At 38.3% G+C, this 25341-nt stretch overlaps 1 protein-coding gene across 2 annotated transcripts in view; it reads left to right on the top strand.

Moving 5' to 3' along the window:
• Positions 1 to 15929: 15929 nt before the first annotated feature.
• The window catches only part of Map2k4 (mitogen-activated protein kinase kinase 4), a 124611-nt gene continuing 115199 nt past the window's right edge, over positions 15930 to 25341 (top strand). Inside the window, exon 1 of one of the 2 annotated variants that reach the window (XM_046420733.2) lies at positions 15930 to 16070. In XM_046420733.2, coding sequence (XP_046276689.1) covers positions 15956 to 16070 — 115 coding nt within the window. In that variant the 5' untranslated portion in view covers positions 15930 to 15955. The remainder of the gene's footprint in view (positions 16071 to 25341) is intronic. The other variant, XM_046420734.2, reaches the window with a different exon arrangement.

The raw sequence follows: 25341 nt of genomic DNA, 5'->3' as shown, positions 1-25341 counted from the left end.
CAGAGAATTAAACAAATGCTAACTGTGTGCTTTTGTTTTTGTTTTCTTCCATTTTTTTTGGAGAGGGGGTACCGATACCATCAGTCCTGCTTCCCCACATGTTGAAGTTTGAACATTGGAGAAGCATGCCAGGCAAGCATATAAAGCAGGGTTTATTTTAAAAAGGGTAGACTTCTCCAGGGAAGGAGAAGGGGGCCATAGCTGGTATCCTGGTATCCCAAGAGGGGAGGAGTTCTGCCCTTTTATATGTCCTAGGCTTCCTTTGTTCTCCTGCCTTTTCCCCCTTATCTTTCTTCTTCCTGTGTACATGACTATTCCCAGGAATGCTCAGTGGGATGGCCAAAAGGTGGGAAACAGGTGGGCTGAAGGGGAAAGGGCAGGTTGCAGTAGCCAAGGACACTGTAACAACATTATAGCTCCCTGTAGGGAGGAGAAATTCCTGGGACAGTTTACCTTGGCAACAGGTTGGAGCAGGGGCAGGTTCTTGATAAGATTCCTCAGGGCACAGTCTCCAATTTCCCAGACTCACTCAAAACTGGCCTCCTTGATCTGACCTGACTTGATTTACCTATCTACACTGACTGCTTGTCTAATTCTGGCTTCAGTACTAGGGATTGAACTCAGGTTTGCTTTACCATTGAGGTACATCTATACCACCACACCCCACCCACCCACCTTCCCTGCTGCCTTTAAAATTTTATCTAGAAATAGGATCTCACTAAGTTGCTGAGGGCTTGGCTAAGTTATTGAAGCCTGCCTGGAACTTGTGGTCCTCCAGCCTCAGCTTCCTGAATCACTATGATTTCAGATATACTGTGCCCAGCTATTATTCTTGTGTTCTGGTTATAAGTTCATTATGAGGAGATCATTAAGATGTCTAAGAAGTAGTCGGGCATGGTGGCACAAGCTTGTAATCCCAGCAGCTTGGGAGGCAGGAGGATTGCAGGTTCAGAGACAGACTCAGCAACTTAGAGACGACCTAAGCAACTCAGTGAGACCCTGTCTCTAAATAAAATACAAAAAAAAAAAAAAAGGCTGGGGATGTGGCTTAATGATTAAGTGTCCCCTGGCCTCAATTTTATTCCCAGTCTCCCCCTAACCCCCAGCAAAAAAAGATGTCCAAGAAGTTTCAGGTGGTGCTGGGAAATGACTTACTAAAAGTATCTCCAAATGACACAGAGGACCACAAACCTGGCTCACTTCCTGAAGTTTACACTTTTTAAAAATATTTTGTGGATGAATCCTGATGCTTCTATATCCAAACCAAATTCCTTCATAAGTACATTAAGTCTTTAGGCTAAGATTCTCAACCTGCAACTCTGACATTTCAATTACCAACACCCTTTAATGCAAACATTTGTAGGGACAGACATTTTCCTTGAGTGTATCCATGTTTATTTTTAGGTTGACACATAATAATTGTACATATTTCTATGACTTTTTTTGTTTGTGATGGGGATCATACCCACAACCACATGCATGGAAGGTATATTTGCTAGCTTTCTATCACTGGAACAAAATATCTGAGAGAATCAACTTAGAGAAAGAAGGATTTATTTAGGTTCACAGTTTCAGAGGTTTCGGTCCTTGGTCAGCTGGCCCTGTTGTTGCTAGACCTATGGTGAGCAAGAAGGACAGGGTGAGGTACTTCATGAAGCCTAGAAGCAAAGTGAGAGAGAGAGAGAGAGGAAGAGGCCAGGGACAAGATATATGCTCTGGGACATACTCCTACTGACTTACTTTCTCTAACTAGGCCCCACTGCCTATAGTTTCGTTACTTACCAATAATGCCATCAAATATGAATCCCTCAATGGATTAATCTATTAATGAGATCAGAACCCACATGATCCAACCACTTCCCCAAATGCCCACCTCTAAACATTGCTGCATTGGGAACAAAACCTTCAACACAGAAGGCTTCAGGGGAAATGGCAAACCATAACACTGAGCTACACCCCCAAACACCTATACATTTATTTTTGTAAGTTGAGAAGTCATTGCATGCTTAGGCAGACTCCTTTAGATGAGCAAGAATTTCAGCTTCACCAAGATTGGATATAATACACTGACCAGCCCCCTCATTTGGTCAAACATTGAATAGACTTGGGTGAAAGTATAGGAGGTGTTGCAAGGAAAGAGGAGGAGGCCCATGCCATGAAGCAGTTGAGGGTGAGTTCTGCTCAGTTTCATTTGCTCTCAATATAGCCACAGGTTGAAGTTGACATGTAGTAGATTCAGTGGGTTTGTGCATAATGTTACCTAGTTTTAACTAAACTAACCTTAATAAATGGACACACTATTCAAAAAGTTCTCTGCAAGGGAAATCTCAGTTTGAAGATAACAGTTATAATGCAGGCACTAAAAAACAAGAAAATGGCAGAAATATACTTCTAGCCTGAGCCCTTTTTCAGATACAATGGGAAGTAATGACAGCATCAAACCAGTTGATCTGACAAAAAGCAAGCAAAATAATTTCAAATATTAAAAAGTCTACTAGAAATTGTGCATTTCTATCTACCACCATTAAAAAGGAATGTTACCTATCTCTTCCTCTCTCTCCTTCTCTCTCTCCCTATATATATATATAGATAGATAGATACATATGTATCGATATATTTATATATTTATGCTACCATATATAAATAAACATATTTTATGTAAATATATATTATGTATTATATTGTATTTATATACTATATTTAAATACCTGTGCATGTGCATGTGTGATATATGTATATATACACAGATTATACATATTCAAATGTTTGTATATACACAACATATGTAATTTTTATAGATAATATGTGTATTCAGTGTGTATTTATGTGTGTGTATATAGCTACAGAATATGAAGAAAATTTATCAGAGTTTAAGATCATACAATAGTATATCAAGTACTTCATGAAATTCTATTAAAGCCAATAAGAAATGTTTATCCAACTCTTTTTTTTTTTTTTTGCAGTATTGGGGCTTGAACCCAGGAGCACTCTTCCACTGAGCCATATTTCCAGCTCTTTTTAAATTTTTTTTTATTCTAATTTGTTATATATGACAGCAGAATGCATTTGTAATTAATATTACACATATAGAGCACCATTTTTCATATCTCTGGTTGTATACAAAGTATATTCACACCATTCATGTCTTCATACAAGTACTTAGGGTAATGATGTCCATCTCATTCCACCATTTTTTTTACCCCCTTGCTCCCTCCCATCCCCTCCCTCCCCTTTTTATTTTTTATTTTGATCCAGGATCTAAGTTTCAGAGGCTAGCTTTGAACTTGTGATCCTCCTGCCTCAACCTCCGGAGCTGCTGTGATTACAGATGGGTGTCATGAGAATCAGTACATAAAATGTTCCATATAAAAAGTTTTAGTGATTTTCATTTTAAGCCCATTGGTTGCAATTATTAAAATGCAGTGTATCTTCCAATTAGTTTGCAAGAGCTACTGCCTCATTAGAAATTAGTAGTGACATTTCATCAAAATTGTTTGCTAAATTAGCAGAAGCTATTGAAGAAATAAATATTATTTTATATGTGCTATCAATGATCTGTTTTATCTATTTGGAAGTTTGTGAAGTTTATTTTTTACTCTTCACAATCATTAAAATTGGGTATCAAAAATAAAATAAACTTAGAACGTGGCCTTAAAAACATCTCTGTATCCCAGAGTGTTAAACCAAGATTTGCTTAGATAATGAAGCATATTTAAATTCAATGTCCATTTTATTTTTAGTGATAACTTTATTTAATAAATAACACACATGGAGCTGAGGTTGTGGCTCAATCTCAAGCGGTAGAGCACTCGCCTAGCACATGCAAGGCCCTAGGTTTGATCCTTAACACCATATAAAAATAAATAAATAAAATAAAGGTATTGTGTCCATCTATAACTAAAAGATAAAAATAAATAAATAAATAGATTAATTAATTAATAACACACATATTTTAAAATATTATTTGTTCATTCTTACCTCATTCTTTCTGCATATGTTTTATAGAACATAAAATAGAGGTAAAATAATATCTGTATTTTTTATTAATAAATATATACAAAGAATAATTATTTAACTTCAAAATACTTTTACCCATAATAAGTGCTTAACCAAAAAAATGTAAAAACCCCTGTTTGCATATCTGGCTGTATGTCAAACTCACACAGAGAGTGGTTAAACCCACATTATTATGCCTTCTCCCCTAAATCAGATTCTCTGAGAAGTGGGGCCTGGATAGACATGGTGGTACACTCTGGAAACCCACCTACTCAGCAGGCTGCTGCAAGAGGATTGCAAGTTCAAGGCCAGTGTGGGCAAATTAGAAAAACCTTGCCTCAAAATAAAAAAGGGCTGGGAATATCACTCAGTGGTAATATACTTGCGAAGTATGTTTGAGGTCCTGGGTTCCATTCCAAGTAACTACAAAAACAAAAACAAAACAAACAAACAAACAAAAACTGGGTCCTGGAAATGTGATTTCTTTTCTTTTCTTTTTTTTTTTTTTAAAGAGAGAGTGAGAGAGATAGAGAGAGAGAATTTTTTAATATTTTTTTTTTAGTATTTGGCGGACACAACATCTTTGTTTGTATGTGGTGCTGAGAATCGAACCTGGGCCGCACGCATGCCAGGTGAGCGTGCTACCGCTTGAGCCACATCCCCAGCCCCGAAATGTGATTTCTTAAACAGACTTCCAAAGTGATGCTTTAGACACTGATCTGAAAGCAACCTCCCAATCCATGGTCATTCATTAACATAAACTTCAAGAGACAAACTGATTTCCAATTTTCCCAGCACCATTTGTCAAAGAGGCTATCCTTTCTCCACACTATGTTTTTGGTGCCTTTGTCTAATATGAGATAAATGTATGTATGTGAGATTGTCTCTGTGTCCTTTATTCTGTACCATTGGTCTACCAGTCTATTTTGGTCCCAATACCTTGCCTTTTTTGTTACTATAGCTCTATAGTATAAGTTTAAGGTCTGGTATAGTCATGCCACCTGCTTCACTCCCACAATTTCTTTATCTACACACACACACACACACACTGAAATATTACTTAGCATTAAAAGAGAATAAAATCATAGCATTTGCATGTAAATAGATGGCATTGGAGAAGATAATGCTAAGTGAAGTTAGCCAATCCCAAAAAACCAAATGCCGAATGTTTTCTCTGATATGAGGAGGCTGACTCATATTGGGATGGTGGGAGGAGCATGGGAGGAATGAAGGAACTTTACATAAGGCAAAGAGAAGGGTGGGGAAGTAAGGGAGTAGGGGCCTAGGAAAGACAGTGGAATGAGATGGACATCATTCCCTCCTAGTGCATGTATGAAGACACAAATAGTACGACTCTAGTTTGTGTACAACCAGAGACATGAAAGATTGTGCTCTCTATGTGAAGGAAATGGAAATGCATTCTATTGTCATATATAACAAATTAGAATAAATAAATAAATTTTAAAAAAGTGAGAGAGAGAGAGAGAGAGAGAGAGAGAGAGAGAGAGAGAGAGAAATTGATGTGGCTTGTTGCCGTGTTGGTGAGATGATTTCTGTTACTGTAACAAACACCCAATACAATTAACTTAAAAAAAAATGGTTTATTTGGGCTCACAGTTTTAGAAGTTTCAGTCCATGATCAGTTGGGTCCCTTGCTTTTGGACCTGTGGTGGAGCAGCACATCATGGCAGGGATTGTGTGGATGAGTAAAACCATTTACCTCATGGCTGGGAAGTAAAAAAGAGGAAGAGACTGTGGTGCCACCCTGGACACCCTGGAAGTCACGCTGCATGTGGCGCGCACGCACACACACACACACACACACACACACCCCTAAAGACTTCCCAGTGGGCTCCACACCTTAAAGGTTCCATTACCTCCCTATAGTGCCACAATGGGGACCAAATCTCTAACACATGGGCTTTTGGAGGACATTCCAGATCCAAACTATAGCAGTTGCCAAAACTTATAAATCAGTACCTCTGACATCTGGTGAACATCAGGAGTGATGGTAGCACAACACAGGGACTCACCCAGTTGAATGACAATCAGGATGCCTTTGGGAACAGCTACTACAGAACCAATTCTTTTCTTTCTTTCACCTAGAAACTCTTAGCATAGAAATCCCTTTAGTAGAATGATACATTATAATAACGTAATAATAACGTACATTATAATAACGCTCAGTTATCTTTAAGTGTCTCAGTTCTCTCATCAGTAAAATATATCACCTACCTCTTAGGATTGTTACAAAAATCAAATGAGAAAACATATGTAAAATACCTAGAACAAATAATGTCTGGCATGTAGGAAAAAAATCTAGCTGTTATTGATACAATGTTTATATGCCATCTGTTTTAGGGTAGGAGATTCCTGGAGAGAATGGTAATAAAAAGCTATTATAACACAGCCTACAGATTCTTTTTAACCACACTATTTATGCCACAGTGTTTCAACATGATATCCATATATCCTGGGTAGGGGGAACCAGATTTGTAACTATCAGTAATGTGATAAAGTCTCCGCTAAGTGAAGTGAGTTATGTACATTGTGACACATTCTGTAATACTGTAACAAATTAAAACCCAAAGTAAATGTGAATGTTGCCTCATAGAGATACCCAGCTATCATTGACTTGGTTTTCACTGACGAGTCAATTTTTATTTGGCTTTATTTTATTTTTTAAAAGTTTTACCAGTGCCTTTGAGCTTAACCACTATCCTTGTAATGAGGTATCCAGAATCTGGCCTCCCCATCAAGAAGGGGTTAAGGACTTAGCCACAGAACCTTCTCAACAAAAGTCTGGGATCTTCCCATTTGATTCAAATGTATGATATGTCAAGATCATTGTATTGTCATGAGCAACTAATAAAAAAAGAAAAAAAAAAGTCTGGGATCTTACCCTTCAAGACCTCTGTATATATTGATCACCTTTTTGAGCTTCAGTTCCTGCCAGAAAAGAGGTTCAGCAGGTCAGAGGCAGATTTGGAAAGCTTCTGAACTCTACAGATGATTCTTTTTAATTCTTATTTAATAATATTATCAGTATTTGCAGGGCTGAAGATGGAATCCAGGGCCTCACTGATGTTTACTCATGCATACTCTAGCACAGACCTAGAGGTGATTCTTTATCTCATTAAATGACTAAGGATCCATTAACATTTAGGAAGTTCTGTCCAGGTTCTGAGCTTGGAGGGATAGGGCAAGAGGCCACATATCTCCATACACCCTTCACCACCCAGAATTCTCCTCTTTTGGCTGCCGTAAGAACCCCATCCTGACCCCTTGTTAACTGATTTTGCTTGTCCTGCATTCACTTGGGTGCCTCCTTCACTTGAAGGTGCCCTTTGCTGAGCTGATGGCTCTGCTGACTTTGGAGAGTCAGACTTTGCCCTTGGTACATCTGTGAGATCCTCCTTACCTTGAAGGTCGGCTGGGACTCCTGAAAATCCCTTCAGCATTGAGCTGTGGGAGGCCCCATCTGTCCCTGCTGCCTGTGGGGGGATGGCTGGATGTGGGCCACCTTGAGATTCTGCCTACATTTTTTCTTTCAAAATGAACTGGCCTCCTTCTGACAGACACTTCCAGGAGCATGGAGTGGCTCCTGAAGGTCGTCTGGATTAATAGAAAAACCAAGCTTCTTTTTCCCCTGGAGAGATGGCAAGACCTAGGACTCATCTGTCACCGCTAATTGGGTGTTTGCCTATAATCCTAGCAACTCTGGAGGCCAAGGCAGGAGGACCACAAGTTCAAAGCCAGCTTCAGCAAATTAGCAAGTCCCTAAGCAATTTAGGAAGACCCTGTCTCAAAATAAAAAGGGCTGGGGATGTAGTTCAGTGGTAAATCATGCCCAAATTCAATCCCCGGTACCAAAACTAAAAACAAACAAACAAACAAACTCAGTACAATAATTATCTGGTGACTTAAAGGGCGGGGGAAGGTGCTATATAAATAAAATAGACTGTAAGGAAAAGATATCTATATCTTTTTGTTAAACAGATATTTAAAAATTTTTTGTTTCTGAATCATATTTTTATTTTAATTTCTTTTATTTTTGTTTGTTCATTTGGTACCAGGGATTGGACCCAGGGGTTCTTAACCATTAAGCCACATTCCCAGCCCTTTTATTTTTTTTATTTTGAGACAAGGTCTCCCTAAGTTACGTAGGGCCTCATTAAATTGCTGAGGCTGGTCTCAAACTTGCAATCTTCCTGCCTCCAGAGTCATTGACATTATAGGTATGCACCACAATGCCCGGCTGAATCACATTTTTAATGCAACTTAAAAACATTATGAATATATGATGAGAAATATTTTTTACTGTTTTGTAATGATGCTGCTGACATAACCAAGAATGGACAATTATTATTCCTGATTTAGTTACATAGTACTTCATTCATTTTCATTAAATTTTACATTCATTATGTTGGCAATTCATAAGCATCCAAAGAGTATATAATGCAAAGTCTCTCTCTTAATCCTGTTTGCCATCACCTGATTACTTTTAGACATCCATTTTTTTTTTTTTAGAATTTTTAGAATTTTGAGTATCCTTTCAAATATACTTGAAAAGATTTTATGTATATTAAATATACATCTCCTCATTTTTATGGAACTGGGGATTGGACCCAGGTGCACTTTACCACTGAGTTACATTTCCTGGTTCTTTTCTTTATATATTTTTTTCTTTTCCTTTTTTTTTTCTTTCTTTTTTTTTTTTTTTTTGATATAGGGTCTTGCTGTGTTCCTCAGGCTGACCTCAAATTTGCTGATTTGTGTTCTTCCAATCTCAGTCTCCTGAGTAGCTAGGATTATAGGCATATGGCACTGCACACAGATATCTTTGTCTTTTGCTTTTCTCTTTTGGTACTGGGGGTTGAACCCAGGTATATTTTAGCATGCAACTATATCCCCATCCATTTTTATTTTTTATTTAGAGACAGGGTATTGCTAAGTTGCTCAGGGCCTTACTAAGTTACTGAAGCTGACCTTGATCTTGCCATCTTCCTGCCTTAGCCTCCTGAGGCACTGGGATTATAGGTATGCACCTCTGTGCTTGGTGGGAGATTGGATTTTTATTAATGCATGCTATATGTCACAAGATGTCAAAAAGAACAAAATAATATGAATTAAGATTTGCAAAAAAAAAAAAGTAGAGAAACTTAGGAAAAGTAACATATATGGAGAGACTTATTAATTTTATTATCAATACATCTATGAAAATCATCCCACATGATATCCCATGAACACTTCATATTTTTGTTTGTGATACATTAATGGCAGAAAAACCTTCAATTATTTTGATATATAAAATGATAGTTTATGTAAAGGAAAAGGTGACTAAAGGAGATAGGAGGTGGCACAATTCTAGTTTAGAAAATTTTACCTTTTTATTTAAAACAAAATTTGACATAGTATCATATAAGAACCTTGCAACTCTAAATTGATATTAGAATGTACCTCTGTTTTGTGAGCTATAGTTGGAAGTCTGATATTTTTATGCTAAAAAGTGAAAGAGAGTGAGGGAGAGAAAAACTTCAAATGAATGAGGTAAGTAAAGATGACCTCTATTTGAACTACTGGGATACCTCAGAAGTTGGAAAGGTCAACAGAAAACAATACATCATTGAAACACTTTTATATGTCAATTTTAGAAGTAAAATATTATTTATTAGTATCATTTCAATGTGTATTACTATAATTATGCATGAAATCTATTAGTGTAAGTTTATAGGCCCTTTATTTTTATTAATATTTTATTGCATTGTGTTAACTTATTGGCTTTATGCTCTTTAGATATTAAAATAATTAAAAAGTTTTCTTCCATTTATGTATCACAAACAAACCAAAATATAAAGTGTTTCTAGGACATAATGTGGCGTAGTTTTAAAAGATATATTTATAGTTAATAAGACTCTCAGCATCTGTATAATGTAAGAAAAAACATTTTCCCTAAGTGTCTCTACTTTTTCTTTTTGCAAAGGCTAATTCAATTTTTTTTTGTTCTTTTGATATAGTCCCTCCTGCTCATTAACATTGTTGTGCTGTGTACAATTTTATTTTGTTATTACTTCCAAACGTTGGGTGATTGAATTTTTTGCAACAATCCAAAAATAATTTCTTATGTGTCCAGCAATAGTCTTTCAGTTCATCTATATTCCTTAAGTGCTTCAACCACTGTTAATAGAGTTTAGCAACTGATAACTGATGTGTAAGTAACTTAGTATCCTGCCTGTTCTCCTTGGAAAGTGGGAGGCTTTCTTGGGCTCTGATGGGTTGAATTTGATGCGATTTGGTTGAATCAAAAGTGGTTGATATGTGGTCACAAGAGAGTTCATATTGTGATATCTTCTCTCGAAAAGAACATTTTCATTTTCAGCTTACAAAAAAGTAGAATGTCTGTTAATGTCCAATTCAGTGCATATTATATATGAAATTCCAAAGGACATATTGATGCCCACAAAGGTGGCTATAATTATTTTTAATAAATTTACTTTTTTGTAAAAAATTTTTTAGTTGTTGATGGAGATTTATTTTATTTACTTATATGTGGTGTTGAGAATCAAACCCAGTGCCTCACACATGCTAGGCAAGCGCTCTGCCACTGAGCCACAACCCAGCCCAATAAATTTACTTTTTTCAAATATTTTTTTTTAGTGGTTGATAGATCTTTATTTTATTTACTTATACAGGATGTTGAGAATTGAACCCAGTGCCTCACACATGCCAGGCAAGTGCACTACCGCTGAGCCACAGCCTCAACCCAAGATGGCTATAATTTAAAAAAAGATAATAACAATTCTTGGTGTGTATGTGAAAAAGTAGAATACTCATGCTCTTCTGATGGAAATGTAAGTGACAGCCACTTTGGAAGAGTCTGGCACTTCATCAAAGGGTTAAACATAGAGTCACCGTAAGATCTCTCAACTCCACTGCTACATAGGTATAAGAAAGAGCTGAGAAACACAGGTCCATGGAAAAACTTGTACACAAATGGTCATTGCAGCATTGTTCATAATGACCAAAAAGTGAAAATAACCCAAAATGTCCATTTATGGACAAATGGATAAACAAAATGTGGTATATCCATACCAAGAAAAGAAGTACTGAGATAGAGTCTCACTAAGATGCTTAGGGACTGGCCAATTTGCTGAGAATGGCCTCCAACTTGAGATCCTCCTACCTCATCCGGGCTTGCAGTTCAACCCCACTGCACCCTTTTTAAGTGAAGTTGGAGCAACAGAATATAGAATACAAGGCCAGGTTGTGGGTGTAGTTCTGGCAGAATAAAATTATATCCTTTCAAAATGTATTTGTATCTGGTCAGAACAAGGCTAACACTATCCGTGTTACTTTTCACTTGTTGGTAGTGACTTAAAGTGAGATATTTCCATTCTTTTGTTCTTTTTTTGGTACCAGGGTTTGAACCCAAGGATGCTTAACTGCTGAGCTACATCCCCACATCTTTTTGATTTTTGATTTTGAGACAGAGTCTAAATTGCTTAGGGCATTGATAAGTTGCTAAGGCTGGCTTTGAACCTGTTATCCTCCTGCCTCAGCCTCTTGAACAGCTGTAATTACAGGTATGTACCACCACACCCAGCCCATTCTTTTATTCTTATAAATAATGTTGTGATAAACATATGCCTATAAATCTTTATATGCATGTATGACTATTGGTATTAAAAATTAATAATATCTCCTTTTATGTGTTTCCAGTTGGAACTGGTTCTTTTGATGGCAGGAAATGGGTCAACCTTCTCACCTGCCCTGTATTTACACTTAAATACAATGTTCAAATGATATTCAGAACACTGCATTGCTTATAGCCTTTTGCCTATAGCTGCAACCTCAGTTGTTGGATGGCTTGGTCCTGAGCCTTTGGTGATTTGGGTGTGGACAGATGAGTTTTGCTCAAAGTTAACTGCTGAGCCCTTACAGGGAAACATCTGGTGGCTCTTTCATCCACAGAGTGGTATCTGACTCTTATCACTTACTCAAAGGCTGAAATTTGGGGTCCTAAGGTGAAATCTATTTATAAATTGCTTTTGCTTTAGTTGGAATGAGAAGTGAAAAATATACCCAATCTAACCATTGAGACATGAATCAAAATGAACAAGCAAACTAGCATTCTCAACAAAGGACCCCTAAGCAGGAGCATGCAAACATTATTCTTGATCTGCAGCCTCTTTTAGGACAGGGCATTTCGGTTTTGCTATATCTTGCTTTTAGCAATGATATAAATCTGTTATTCCATTACTTTCTAGTGGGAAGGAAAAATCATTACTTAACAGAGCCTCGGCTTTCAGGCTCATTTAGGGATCTCCTTAAGAATTTCTTGTAACAGTGATATTCCTGGTTATTGATATATATTGCCTAATTGCCTTCCACTCTCTGATGTATGATTATTGCTAAAAAGACTAAACTTATTCTAAATAATTCATTTTCTTTTGAACTATGTGCAGTATTTGTTTGTAAGGGCTTCCATAACAAAGAACTGCAAATTGTGTGGCTTAGACACAAATTTATTTGATCATAGCTCTGGAGGCTGAAAGTTTGGGATCAAGGTGTTGGTAGGGTGGTTTCTACTGCAATCTCTCTTACTGGCTTGTCGGTGACCATCTGTCCCTAGTTTCTTCACACAGATCTCCCTCTGTGTGTGTCTGTATCCTAATCTCCTTATAAGAACACCAGTTAGGTTGGGTTAGGGCCCACTCCTACAATCTCATTTCATCTTAAGTACCTCTTCTAAGACCCTATCTAATATAATCATATTCTAAAGTATTGGGGTTAGGAGTTCAGAAAATGATTTTGGGAAGGGGGACACAATTTATAACAAACACAAAACACAAATATATAAGGAAATGTGAATATAGAATTTTAAATCACCTACTTTTAAGGCTTTCATGAATTCAAACAAATCAAAGTCCTTTCTTGGTTTTTCCCAAATTCAGGCTTAATCAGTGATTCTTATTCCTGGTTCTCATTCACTAGTTTATAATAACATCAGCAATGCAAAGACTGTCAGTTTTATTGCAAATCCAGCATTAAGTATTAGTAGAAAATACTTCTATATGGCTCTTTTAATTCAACTTCTCTTAATGAATCTGCTAGATTGGATGTTTTCTCTTAGATTTCTTTGTCACTAACTTTAAATTTTTCTTTTTCTTTCTTTCTTTCTTTTTCTTCTTTTTTTTTTTTTTTTTTTTTTTTTTGGTACCAGGGATTGAACCCAGAGTCACATCCCCACCTCTTTTAAAAATATTTTATTTACAGACAGGGTGTCACTAAGTTTCTTAAGTCCTTGATAAGTTCTGAGGCTGATTTTGAACTCAGGATTCTCCTGCCTCCGCCTCTCAAGCCGCTGTCATAAAAGGCATGTGCCACCATGCCCAGCTACTAACATGTTTTCTCATTTATGTTCATTTAACTGCATCAGGTCAATGTGTTCCTTATTTGATTAAATTCCTTTTGAACTACTTATTCATAATCTAAAACAATATTAGAAACCATTATACATGTGTGTGTATTTTCTGATAGTTGCCTAATCTCTAGTATTGCCTTAAGGGAATACTATTAAATACAGAAATTTAAATTTCTATTAAAGAAGTATGTATAATTGGTTTGGTGGTAGAGGGCTTGACTAATATGCTTGAGGCCCTGCACTGTAAAATAAATAGTTAAATTGAAAAAGAGGATTTTACATAGGCCCTTTAAAGACTGTGACTATATCAATTATCATATCAAACAATGGGGTAGGATGGTCTGGTTCTTATGGGGGTGCGAAGACTAAAACTCCCCAAGCCACATTTTAGAACCCCTGCAGACCCCAAGGAAACAAAAATGAGAAATTAGATGATATACCACAGTGATGTTTAGATGACAGTCTAAACAGGCATTAGAATAAATTATCCAAAGACTGCTCAATTAAACTGTGTGGTACTTGATCATCCTGCCTCTGGAGTCTGGTGATGAAAGAATATGATATTTGGGACTATTGCCAGCAAATTGTGGCACTGTTGGTGCTTTTGTGTTCGTGCCAATGCAGTCAAGTCAAAGGAAACTATTGTATTGGGAGGAGTTTCCTTATATTTCTGCATCTATCTTTTCTAATCATTGTCCAGTTGTATTGATGCTTTTTTTAAAAAAAAATATTTTTTAGTTGTATGTGGACACAATACTTTTATTTATTTATTTATATTTGGTGCTGAGGATCAAACCCAGGGCCTCACACATGCTAGGCAAACATTCTGCCACTGAGTCACAAACCCAGCCCTATATTGATGTTTTGGAAGAAGTATTTCATTCAATTTTTAAATACTTACTCCTCCCAGCACTAAAATAGAAATCCCCGTAAAAAAGAAAAAAGAGTTGCCTTTTAACCTGAACTTTAATAGGAGACAGTGTTAGGAATCCATCACAGTTCTCCTTTTGTTTGTCATTTGTTGTCTCCTTTTCCAACAGCATTATGCTGAAGAGGTAGATAGATTATTTAGCCTGGATTTTATGCTGAACAACCAGGATGGGAACTTTTCCTTTGGGTTCTGATATGATTTCCCCTTCAAGGAATTCACATTTATTATGTCTTAGGACCAATAAGCATAAGTTGGCTATTGATTTTCAGATAGAGATTTGGTGAAAAGTTTAGAAAAATCCAGACTTGGAGATATTTTTCAGCCAGGCCCATGGGAGAAGAGTGGACTCTACATTTAGCACACTTAACCATTCTCATCTTCAATTTGCCTTTATTTTGTATCCAGTTGACTTCCCTAAGTCATGAATAGCTACTGTTAGGATCCAAGCAATCAAGGTCACAGTTGAGGTTAGGTTTGGAGCAAGAAGGCAGGGCTATTTGGACTTAGGACATGTTTCCAACATACTTTGAGGAGATTCTAGTGTTGGATAAAGTCTGGATGGGGGAGTTTTGAGGAGGTCCTGGTACACATTGCACAATGCTTCCAAAGGGCAGAAACATTCAGTTCCATGATTTAGACTCCTTGGAATGTAGGATAGCTGGTCATTATATTATAGGCAAGACACCTCTCTCCAGAAACCCATGTCTTTATCATTCCAATTACATTGTGGTTGGCCCACAAATCCCAATCTTCACAAAGAACTATTTTTCTGCTTTTGATGGCTGAATTCCTAAAGTCAGTTTCTGTGCAAAGCATTGGAAGAAACCTAATTTTTTTTTTTTTAATTCGGGGTGGGGTGGGGCTGTCATTTAATATAATTTATGCTAATGATTATGACTGATCTTATGAGGCATAGAGGATTTGAGATAGGAATTCAGTTTTGAGGGGTATATTTGAGGGGTCAGGGAATTTGGATGTTTATGATAATGTTTAGTAAGATTTAATGTGTATATAAATTACCTGGGTATAATTATTAAAATGTAGTCTCTGATTCAGCAGTTTGGTTATCAATCCTCGCCTCCGCCGGCAAAGAGGCTGGGATATTAGGCAGGACAAAACTGAAACTACAGTTAGATTAACTCTCTAGACGTGATGTAGCCGAGACTAGACAAGAAGACTGAACTCCGAGATTCCTTTTCAGCTTTGCTATTCTAATTTTGGGTTCTGAGATTCCATGATAGCGGTTTTTAAACTTTTGGGGTCACAGAACTCTGTGGGAAGGCTATGAACACTCTTTTTCCCCGAAATGCGCACACACGTCTGATTCTGCGAACTACTTTAGGCTTCGCGGGCCCGCAGTCCTGGGTTCAGGATCTTTGCCCTGTCTTTCAGGCCCCTGGCACTTGGGACCTATCAAGTCCTGCACCTCAGCTTCTGCAGGGAACTCTGCTCCCCACTCCGGCGGGGGCGTGACCGTGGGGGCGTGACCAGGGCGTGTCTGGGGGCGGGGCCAAGGCGGCGCACGCCGCGCCCTCGGCGGTACGAGAGGCCGAGCTTGCTGCATTGCAGCCGCCGCGGCGCCGCTCGGCTCCTCACTCCCAACAATGGCGGCTCCGAGCCCGAGCGGCGGCGGCGGCTCCGGGGGCGGCAGCGGCAGCGGCACCCCGGGCCCCGTAGGGTCCCCGGCGCCAGGCCACCCGGCCGTCAGCAGCATGCAGGGTAAGGAACGCTCCCGCGCTGAGACCCTGGCCCACTCGCGCGGCCGTCGGCGTCGTCGCGGCCTGCCTTAGTGGCCGCGAACGCCCCCGGACCCGGCTGAGGAAGCCTTCCGAGCCTTCCGCGCCTCCTTCGCTGCCTCCTCTGGGGCTTCCCGCCTCTCTGTCGGCCGCCTTGGGTCGGGCCTGGATCCGGGCTTCGACCCGCGAAGGCCCGGCCGCGGCCTCTGCCTGCGCTCAGCCGCTCGGCCCTGCTTCACTTCCCCGCCGGCTGGCGGGGCCCACCTGGCCCGGGACCGCCCCCGCGGTCGCCCCGATTGCGGTGGCCGCTTACCTGGCGCCCGCTGGCCCCGGTTTCCGGGAACGTGCCGGCTAGGACTTGAGGCGGGTGGGAGGTGCTGCCGAGCCTGGCTCTGGGTCCCTGCGGCCGCGCAGGTAGGCGGCGGCGTCCGAGCCCGGGGCCCCTCGGCCCCGCCGCCCCAGCGCGGCTACCCGCCGCCGCAGTGGGGCCAGCTCAAGGCCATCTTGCTTCTCGCCAGGGCGCAGCTGTAGCCAGACCACCTAGCTGACCTCTGGGGTTCACGGGGCTGTTGGAACCTACGTTTCTAAACTTTTGTAGGGTGTCTGTTCTCTGGGAGGAGCGGGGCGGGGGGTGCTCAGTCCTGTGCCACCTGTAAGGTAGGTAGCTAGCCATTGGTCTGAGGGAGGGGGGCATTTGTTCCAGGTTAGATTTCTGTGTTAGCATTGCATGCAGAAAATAAGATAAAAATAGAAGACTAAATTCGGTTTAAATGGAGAGATAACAGGAAGTAGAAAGACAGAGGTCAAAATGATAGTATCTGGACATCTGAGGCAGTTCTTCCAATTCATGGCTTTTCCCATTGGGAAAGGCTTTTTTGCTCTGTATGACTCTTGACGGGGGGGGGGTGTTATGAAAAATACCAGGCCTGAGCCCATTAGTTTAAACCCTTAAGTTTACTGGGAAATTTTGAATAGTAGTAATGCTATTTTTAAAACAGAGACTTAGGCATCTTTTGACAACTTAAGCGAACTACTTATGTTGAATTATTAGCAGAATCGGTGGGGTTATGTTTGGTAGTCAGTATGAACTTGGTTACTTTTAGATCATATTCTTCCTAAAGAGCTACTGTGTTTAGTTAGCGTTCAACAGAGATTTATTGAATCTTTTGTGTTTATGAAAGCATGCTGTGATTCAGGAAGCAGGGACAGGATTTTTCTTCATCTTTATATCCCTCCCCATAGTATTTCATAAAAAAAAATGATATATAGACAGGATGATGTCAGAACTCAGAGGACACTTTCTGTGTAGGCCCTAAGCTAATTAATTCAAATTGAATTAGTTATTGGATATTCACTATGTTGCATAGCAGGTTATGCAGACAGTACAAGATTGTTTTCCTGATCTCACAGCTTTACAGTGTAGTTGATGGTAGAGGGAAATGAAACAGCAAAATGATGATTTAGGATTGTATGGCTTGTCTGAAATGAGTGACTTGTAAAATATTTTAAATTTGAGTGTTTTGGGGGGGGGCTGGGGAGGCTGATGGCTTGAAAAAGCTGTATACATTTTTGTTGTTCGAAAAAATATTTATTGAGCATCTGTTGAGAATTAATCATAGTACTCTAGTGCTGAGTCCTGAATATAGAGAGAGGAGGAATCTGACTATCTCATCTCATAGTGCTTACCCTCCTGTGAAGATGGAGGAGAGGAGACAATATACAGATAAATAAGAAAAATTGCTAATTGAGGAAAGTGTTATGAGGGTAATAAGCTGGGTTTTGTGATGAAAGACAATAGAGGAGGGCAGTTGGCTTGTTAAGATGTTAAGAGATGGCCTGTCTGGGGAGAACAGAAGAGGTTCTAGTCAGAGGGAACAAATGAGTTTGAAGGTTCCAAAACAGGGAAGAACTTGAAGTGTTCTAGGAACTGAAAATAAGTCCTGTGGTTAGGAGTTATTCTGATATTCTTCTTTCTCCTCCCTTACCTCTGCGTTTTCATAATCCAGTAATCTGAACTATCTAATAAGCTAAACCCATTTTAAAAGGGTGAGGAAGGCCCCAGACCTCTCTTTGAATTATTCCTGAATTATTATTATTTCTTTCTTTCTTTTTCTTTTTTTTTTTTTTGTTCTGGGGGATTGAACCGAGGACCTCACGCTTACCAGGCAAGTTCTCTACTGCTGAGTAACATCCCCAGCCCCTGAATTTTCTTTAAATAGTGTTGTGTCTATCTTTGATCAGTGCATGAACATGCTAGCTGTAGCTTGTTCTTGAACCTCTTTAGATTGCTTAGAATGAGAATTGCTTGAAATTCTCAGAATGTTGTCTAGCCCAATCCCAAGTTATAAAACTTGAGCTTAGGTACCAATGAAGATATCTGTCTTACTTGTTTTTCTACATTGGAACCAAGCTTCCCGTACATTATATACCATTGTCCTCCTTTGGCTTTATTTTATTTATTTATTTATCTGTTTTTGAGACCTGGTCTTGTTATGCTTCCTAGGCTGGCCTCCAACTCTTGAGCTAAACTGATCATCCTGCCTCAACCTCCCAAGTAGCTGAGACTACAGGCACCAGTGCTCCTGACTTCTCCTCCTCTGGCTTTAGATCAAACTTCCCAGAGTGGTCCTTGAAAGATGTTTTGGTGTACTGCCGTTCCCTTCTGACCCACCTTCTTCTACTTGCTATCCAAAGCTGCCTTTCTGGGAGTTCATGACCATGCCCATCCAGCCAGCAGGGTTGTGGGTTGTATGGAATACATTTCATTTAACAGATATTGGACATTTTTTCTGTGTGATGGATGCCATGGTGGGTATTGGATATCTCTGTAGTTTTTTGTGGCTTTACATTTTGTAGTCCAAGAGAGATCCAAGTTGGGATTGTATTCTTTACATCATAGTACTGAAGAATCAGAGCTCTGGAGTCCTAGATTTGTATCTTCTTGCCAGGATTTAAACTTTTTGTTAGTACAGGCAAGGTTCTTAAATCTCTCCAAGCCTGGGTCTCAGTTGGAAAGGCAAGAATAATTCTTACCTCACAGGTACTTTGAGAAGTGTTTTAAATTTCATTATTAGTTGGTCCTACCTTTCTCTTTAATCTGTTAATTTCATTATTGAGCAATTTCTTTTTTAGAATATTCTAGAGGAGACTTTATTCTATTGCAAACTCTAGATCTTCTGTCTTTCCCATATCTTCTGAGGATTCTCAAATGATTGTAATGTTATGAATTAGAAGTCTAGTTATAAATTTGCTATGCTTTTTTTTTTTTTAATGTGTAGATGGCTGGAAGGGAAATTATGGTGAGTTTGGCTTCATAACATCATTTGGTTACTTTTTTGTGTAATCTGGCTTTTTTTTTTTTTTTTTTTCCTTTTAGCATTCTTCCCATTATTCCTTATGATGGAGAGTAGTTGTTGATTTTGTTATCACTCATACATTTGAGTATTTTCATTGATCCTGATTTTTCTTTTTTTCCTCTCATACCCATTCACAAACACATTCATCCTCTACAAGTTAATAGTTTTATACTTTGATTCTTGGGTGACTAAAACTACAACAATATAGATTGTTTTACCAAAATAGGTAAATGGTTTAATAAAAATGTATTTGGCATTAGGATAAGTTTGCATTTGTGGAAAAAAATACTCAAATAAGCTACTGTGACATATGCTTATTATTATTGGTATTAGAGATTGAAATCAGGGTATTTTGCTTTGCCACTGAATTAACATCCCCACCCCTTTTTATTTTTTATTTTGAGCCAAAGTCTCACTAAGTTTCCCAGACTGGTTTTGAACTTGTGATCCTCTTGCCTCAACCTTCTTGGATTACAAATATGCAGCTTTGTACCCAGCTATGCTTTAATTCTTAACATTTCATTAACAATTTGTCATCAAGTAGATTTAATTGGGAGATTTTTTTTAATATTAGATTACTCTGTGATAGTATGATTCTTTATCTTTTTTATTTTTTACTTTTTGTTACTGGGGATTGAACGGGATCACTTAACCACTGAGCCACGTCCCCAGTCCTTTTTATATTGTATTTTGAGTCAGAGTCTTGCTTTGTTGCTGAGGCTGGCTTTGAACTTGGCAATCTTCCTGCCTCAGCCTCCTGAGCTGCTGGGGTTATAGGCATGTGCCACCTTGCTTAGCTAGTGTGATTCTTAAATCCAAAAAAATTTGGTAAATTTAAAGCATGGGATAGACTTGTTACATTTGAGAACTTTTCTAGACAGGGCTTGAATTTTCTATTGTGGCAATTCAAAAGCCCAGGGAATTTAGCCATTTAGTAGGAAGCATGTGAAGAGAAGCAGATTTCCTATACTGGGTAGTTAAACTCAGTTGAGGAGAGCTCATGTATAGAACATGATATTAATATTATTGTTGACATGTTGGAAAATAGCATATTCTAGTTAGCTGATAGTTTAACAGCTTCTGGATTTAAATTTAAATTTAAATTTAATTATTAGTGGGTCCTACCTTTTTCCACCAGTAGCTAGCTTTACCTTGCAGGTAGTAATGTTTAAGAAAAAAAAAAAGGATGTTGAAATGGGGAGAACACTGGATTTGGACCCAGAAAACCTAGGCACAGATAACTGCCATGCTGTGTACAAGTTGTACTTTGGGGAAAATTCTCTCTCCTTCCTTCCTTCCTTCCTTCCTTCCTTCCTTCCTTCCTTCCTTCCTTTCTTTTTAGAGAGAGAGAGAGAGAATTTTAATATTTATTTTTTAGTTCTCGGCAGACACGACATCTTTGTTTGTATGTGGTGCTGAGGATCGAACCCAGGCCGCACACATGCCAGGCGAGTGCGCTACTGCTTGAGCCACATCCCCAGCCCTCTCTCACTTTTCTGAACTGAAAAATTAACATATCTAGAGATAATACCTAACTTATAGACTGTTTTGAGAATTGCATTATTAAATTAATGCATGTGAAATTGCTTTGAAAATTATAAAATAGTTATAAACATATAAGCATTATTAGATATGTATTTACCTGCTTTATTCGCCAGCCATTCAAAATGTAATGGATTTAAAAGTTCTTTTAAACATAAGAAGTAAAATTTATTATAAAGTAAATATAAGAATAAATTTATAAAATGTAAATGTTAAAGCAAAGTTTTCATAAAGATTTGATACAAGTGCTGAATGTGGTGGTACATACCTGTCATCCCAGTGGAGTGGGATGCTGAGACCAGAGGATTGCAAGTTCAAGGCCAGCCTCAGCAACTTAGCAAGGCTTTAAGTTACCTAGTGAGACCCTGTCCCAAAGTAAAAAAAATAAAGGAAAAAGGGCTGGAGATGTAGCTTAGTGGTAAAGTGCTCCTAGGTTAAATCCCCTGTACCAAAAAAAAAAAAAAAAGTTTGTGTTATATATGTATATGGCTTGAAGCAGGGAAAAAAAAAAAGCCTTTTCCTAAACTTTATTCAGGTGACTGAGAAATGTCAGTTTTCTTAAAGTGATTACAATACTTAGCACCTATAATTATTCTGAAAAACACTGAGGCATTTATAAAAGTACTTGTTAGAGTAAATGGCTACAAAGTATGTGTTGTACGTGCCTCAGAATCCCTTAATGTGCTGAAGTAGGCAGTTTTTCTTCTTATTTTTTCTTCTCAGGTCTTAAACTTGAGTATATAACTGAAAGCTTTTTGTCCAGTCCTTACCTATTTACCCTCAGCTGATTGTTTTATGTATATCAGCCTAAGTAAAAGCATAATAACTTGATTCTACTTAAATAACACACACATAAAACTATATTGAAGTGTATCTGTTAAGAAAAATTGAGTATTTAAAATCAATATATGTTTTCTCCCCGTAATATACAAAATATAAGCTGGGCATGGTGGCATGGGCTTATAGTCCCAGCTACTAGGGAGGTTGAGATGGGATGATCTTGAGTTTAAGGCCAGCCTGGGCAACATAATGAGACCCTGTCTCCAAAAAGAAAAGTACGTGTGTATGACACCGTATCTCTTTGGGTATGTTTATCTACTTTTACACTTTCTGTGGTCAAAGAACTGAATTGTGCAGTGACGAGTTTTCAAATCCTGAAATTGCATCCTTTTTTTTTTTTTTTTTTTGCTATTTAGCATAACCTGCTACAAGTTCAGGTTAGCAAGTTAGTCCTTTTTCAAAGCACATATTGGATTTCTCTTATATTCCCTTAAAATGAGACTGTTTTAATTTTAATGAGAGCAGGTAAGAAAAACAACTTATTCTTAGAATACATATTCCCTTACATTTTTCTATAATGTATCATATCAGAGTGAATGCATGCTGAAATTTGTTTAAGAAGGGATATTAACCTGTTTTTTGAGTCATTCTCTTTTATACTACATTTCTTTCACTCGATTTCTTCCAAAATTGAGAGCTAGATTGATTTGGGTCCAGAGGGCTTTCCTTATTTTAAGGAGTCTGAATATAATAATCAACTCCATCCTATATTATCCAGATCAGTCTTCTTTGTAATTTCTGGGAGATGGCTTACATTATACAACCTGGGAAACTTTAATTCAGAGTAAAAAAAAAAAAACAGAAAAAGAAACTAACAATTGCCATAGATCTTTTTTTCTGACCTTACTTGATTTGATTTTCACAACCACACTTTAAGAGTAGTTGGACATAGGTTAGTAAAGTAGTCCCTTTCATAGGTTAGGCAATCAATGCTTACATTAAATAATGTGCTCTAGTAGAGGTGGGTTTTAACTTGCCTGAATGACGGGTACCTTTGTTCTTCCTACTGTTTGTAGGTTCATACACAGTGAACTCTAAATCATTTAAGCCAGTCAAGTCTGAAGAAAGAATCTTTGCCACAGTGGTACATATACAGGAAGAGATGAGAGAGATTATTTTAGGCTTCTGTCAGGGAGAGAATCTTTAAGGAAGCAGGCACCATTTGGGTTGATTTTGAAGCCTTGGTACTTCTTGATGCTCCTTTATATTAGAGTTCTAAACTTGCTGGAATGTTTATAGTGACCTTTTGAATTTAGAGACATTTTAATTGAGAATCTACAAGTAAATAGAAGTCTTGATTTAGGCCTTAGTCCAGGATGTCAGAGTAGGTAATAAAATCCTCTTAACACTGTATAATATATAAGAGGAACCCATTTAGCATAAAGGTTAATAGCATATATTGTTGTTCTGACTAAATTTGTTATCTGGGTAGATCACTGTCTCTGTTAATGGTCATGTCTAGCTCTAGAAAGTCCTTGGGTGTCTCTTCACACTCTTAGCAAGACTGAGAGTTTAATTCAGAGTTTTTTTTTTTTTTTTTAAATGTGAAACTAACAATGGACATAGCTCTTTTTCTGTCATTACCTGATTTGATGCTCACAATTTGCAGAAAGGATTGAAGGGCAAGGAGTCATAAGATTGGCCTAACTAGCTACACAGTGAAAGGGAGCATTGGTCAGTAGTGAACACCACTCAAGATGGGCTTTGAAAGAAGAAAACAATTACATCATACACAGCTTGATTCTTAACAACAACACATCTTTCCCCACCATGGGAAAGAGGACTTAAGTAGATACTGCAGGAGCTTTTTCAAGCTTTATTGTGTTTCATCTTACTCAAAATCACTCAAAACAGAATTAAAAAAAAAAAAAAAAAAGAAGAAGAACCAAGTGTTGCCAGACATATTTCTCTCTCTGTGTGTATTTTTTTCTCTAATAAGTATGTATATCTGACATGTCTGTGTCTGTTTATTGTTGTCTTGGCTAAAAAATAAGTGACACTGTGTGACTCCTCTGATGTTTTTGGCAGTTTCCTTGGGATCTGGGTTAGGTTCCTGTCACAGAGAAGTATTGACTTTTTCATTTTGTTAGCATCCTTAAGACACCAGGCTGTGCCTAGGAGGAGTTATGGTTGAGGTCTTCTGTCAAATAAAGCATCTTTTTTCCTCTGTTCTCATATCATAGCAATCAATATAGAAGAATTCTGTGACCTCAAAAGATACTGGGACTTCTCCCCACCAGTAAGCAAGTAATTCTGCAGCAGCAGATACTAGTTGGGTGTCCTCCAGTTAAATACTGGAAGCTCTACTTGGAGATAATGTCAGACCATAGGTTGAAGACTTCCCCACTTCCTCTTAGATGCTAGTCAAAAGCCCAGGTGGTTTTTTTGTGGTTCTGACCCACTGGCTATAAAATTGGGAGTTCTCACAAACCCTTCCTCTTGTTAATTAATTTTTTTGAGCATCTGAAGAGAATTTAGGGAAACATGTTTAAAAGGATATGAAGAGATGCATAGGGTAGGGCATGAAGGAAGGAACTTAGAGCTTACAGGTCACTCTCCAGGAACCTTTATGTTTCGGCTCTCGAGAAACTCCTGAAATCTGTCATTTTGTGTTTTTATGGAGGTTTCATTAGCATCAGTGCTAATAGATTGGATGGGGAAACCTAGCAATGCTTGTTGCTTTAGCATTCATCTTGGCCTTTTCCTGCAACATTCCTCCCTCCAGATTATGGGGCAGGACCCCTCTGGAATAAGGAGGGTCTTATGACCTAATGTAGTAGGTTAAGAGTAGGTCAGAGATTTAATTTCTACCTTCCAGCAATTGAACCCAGGGCTTCAGACATGCCTGGGTGCTCTACTGTTGTACTACACCCGTAACCCAGGTCAGAGCATTTCTTTATGGCTAGATCCAGGACAGAAAGGTGAGGGCTGATTAGAGTTTCTAAGAGTTCCCTTGGGGAAAAGAATTTACTACTATGACCTGCTTTGGGAGGTTAGTTTAGAGCAAGAAATCATGTAATGAAAACTAATAAATATGTTATCATAATATCACAGACCTAGAGTGGGGTGACCATCCCTAGGGTCGTGAAACGGGTGAGATGACAATATGGTGTTGTTTAGGTAGAATAAATAAGGTAGTCATTTCCCACAGGGAGAAGAAGAGCTGGCATATAAGGACAATAAAATCCTGAGTTTAAAAAATGTGGAAAGGATTTGATTAGTATTTTGTAAAATAACAACTGGCTCTGATTGGTGAACAACCCGAAATCACTATATTGGGCAGGCTGCTTTTTGATAAAGGTTTAGAAAGTTGAAGCAAGGAAATCAAAAAGCAAAAAACCATCAGGAAATAAACCTGTGGAACTCACTTTAAGTACAGTGAAAATACAAATATAGGACAATTTTACATAACTCGCTAGATATTAGGGCTGTAGTGCTATGCTATGGGTAGCTGCCGTGAAAGGTACCTGTCAGAATTTTGAAGTTGAAGTTGGAAGGTGGCAAACCACTATTTAC

Source organism: Marmota monax, unplaced genomic scaffold, assembly GCF_021218885.2.
Source record: "Marmota monax isolate L192 unplaced genomic scaffold, Marmota_monax_Labrador192_F-V1.1 WCK01_AAM20220418_F8-fsc00274, whole genome shotgun sequence".
NCBI classification, from domain to species: domain Eukaryota; kingdom Metazoa; phylum Chordata; class Mammalia; order Rodentia; family Sciuridae; genus Marmota; species Marmota monax.
Note: the sequence above shows the minus strand (reverse complement) of the source record. Positions and strands in the feature narration are given on the sequence as shown.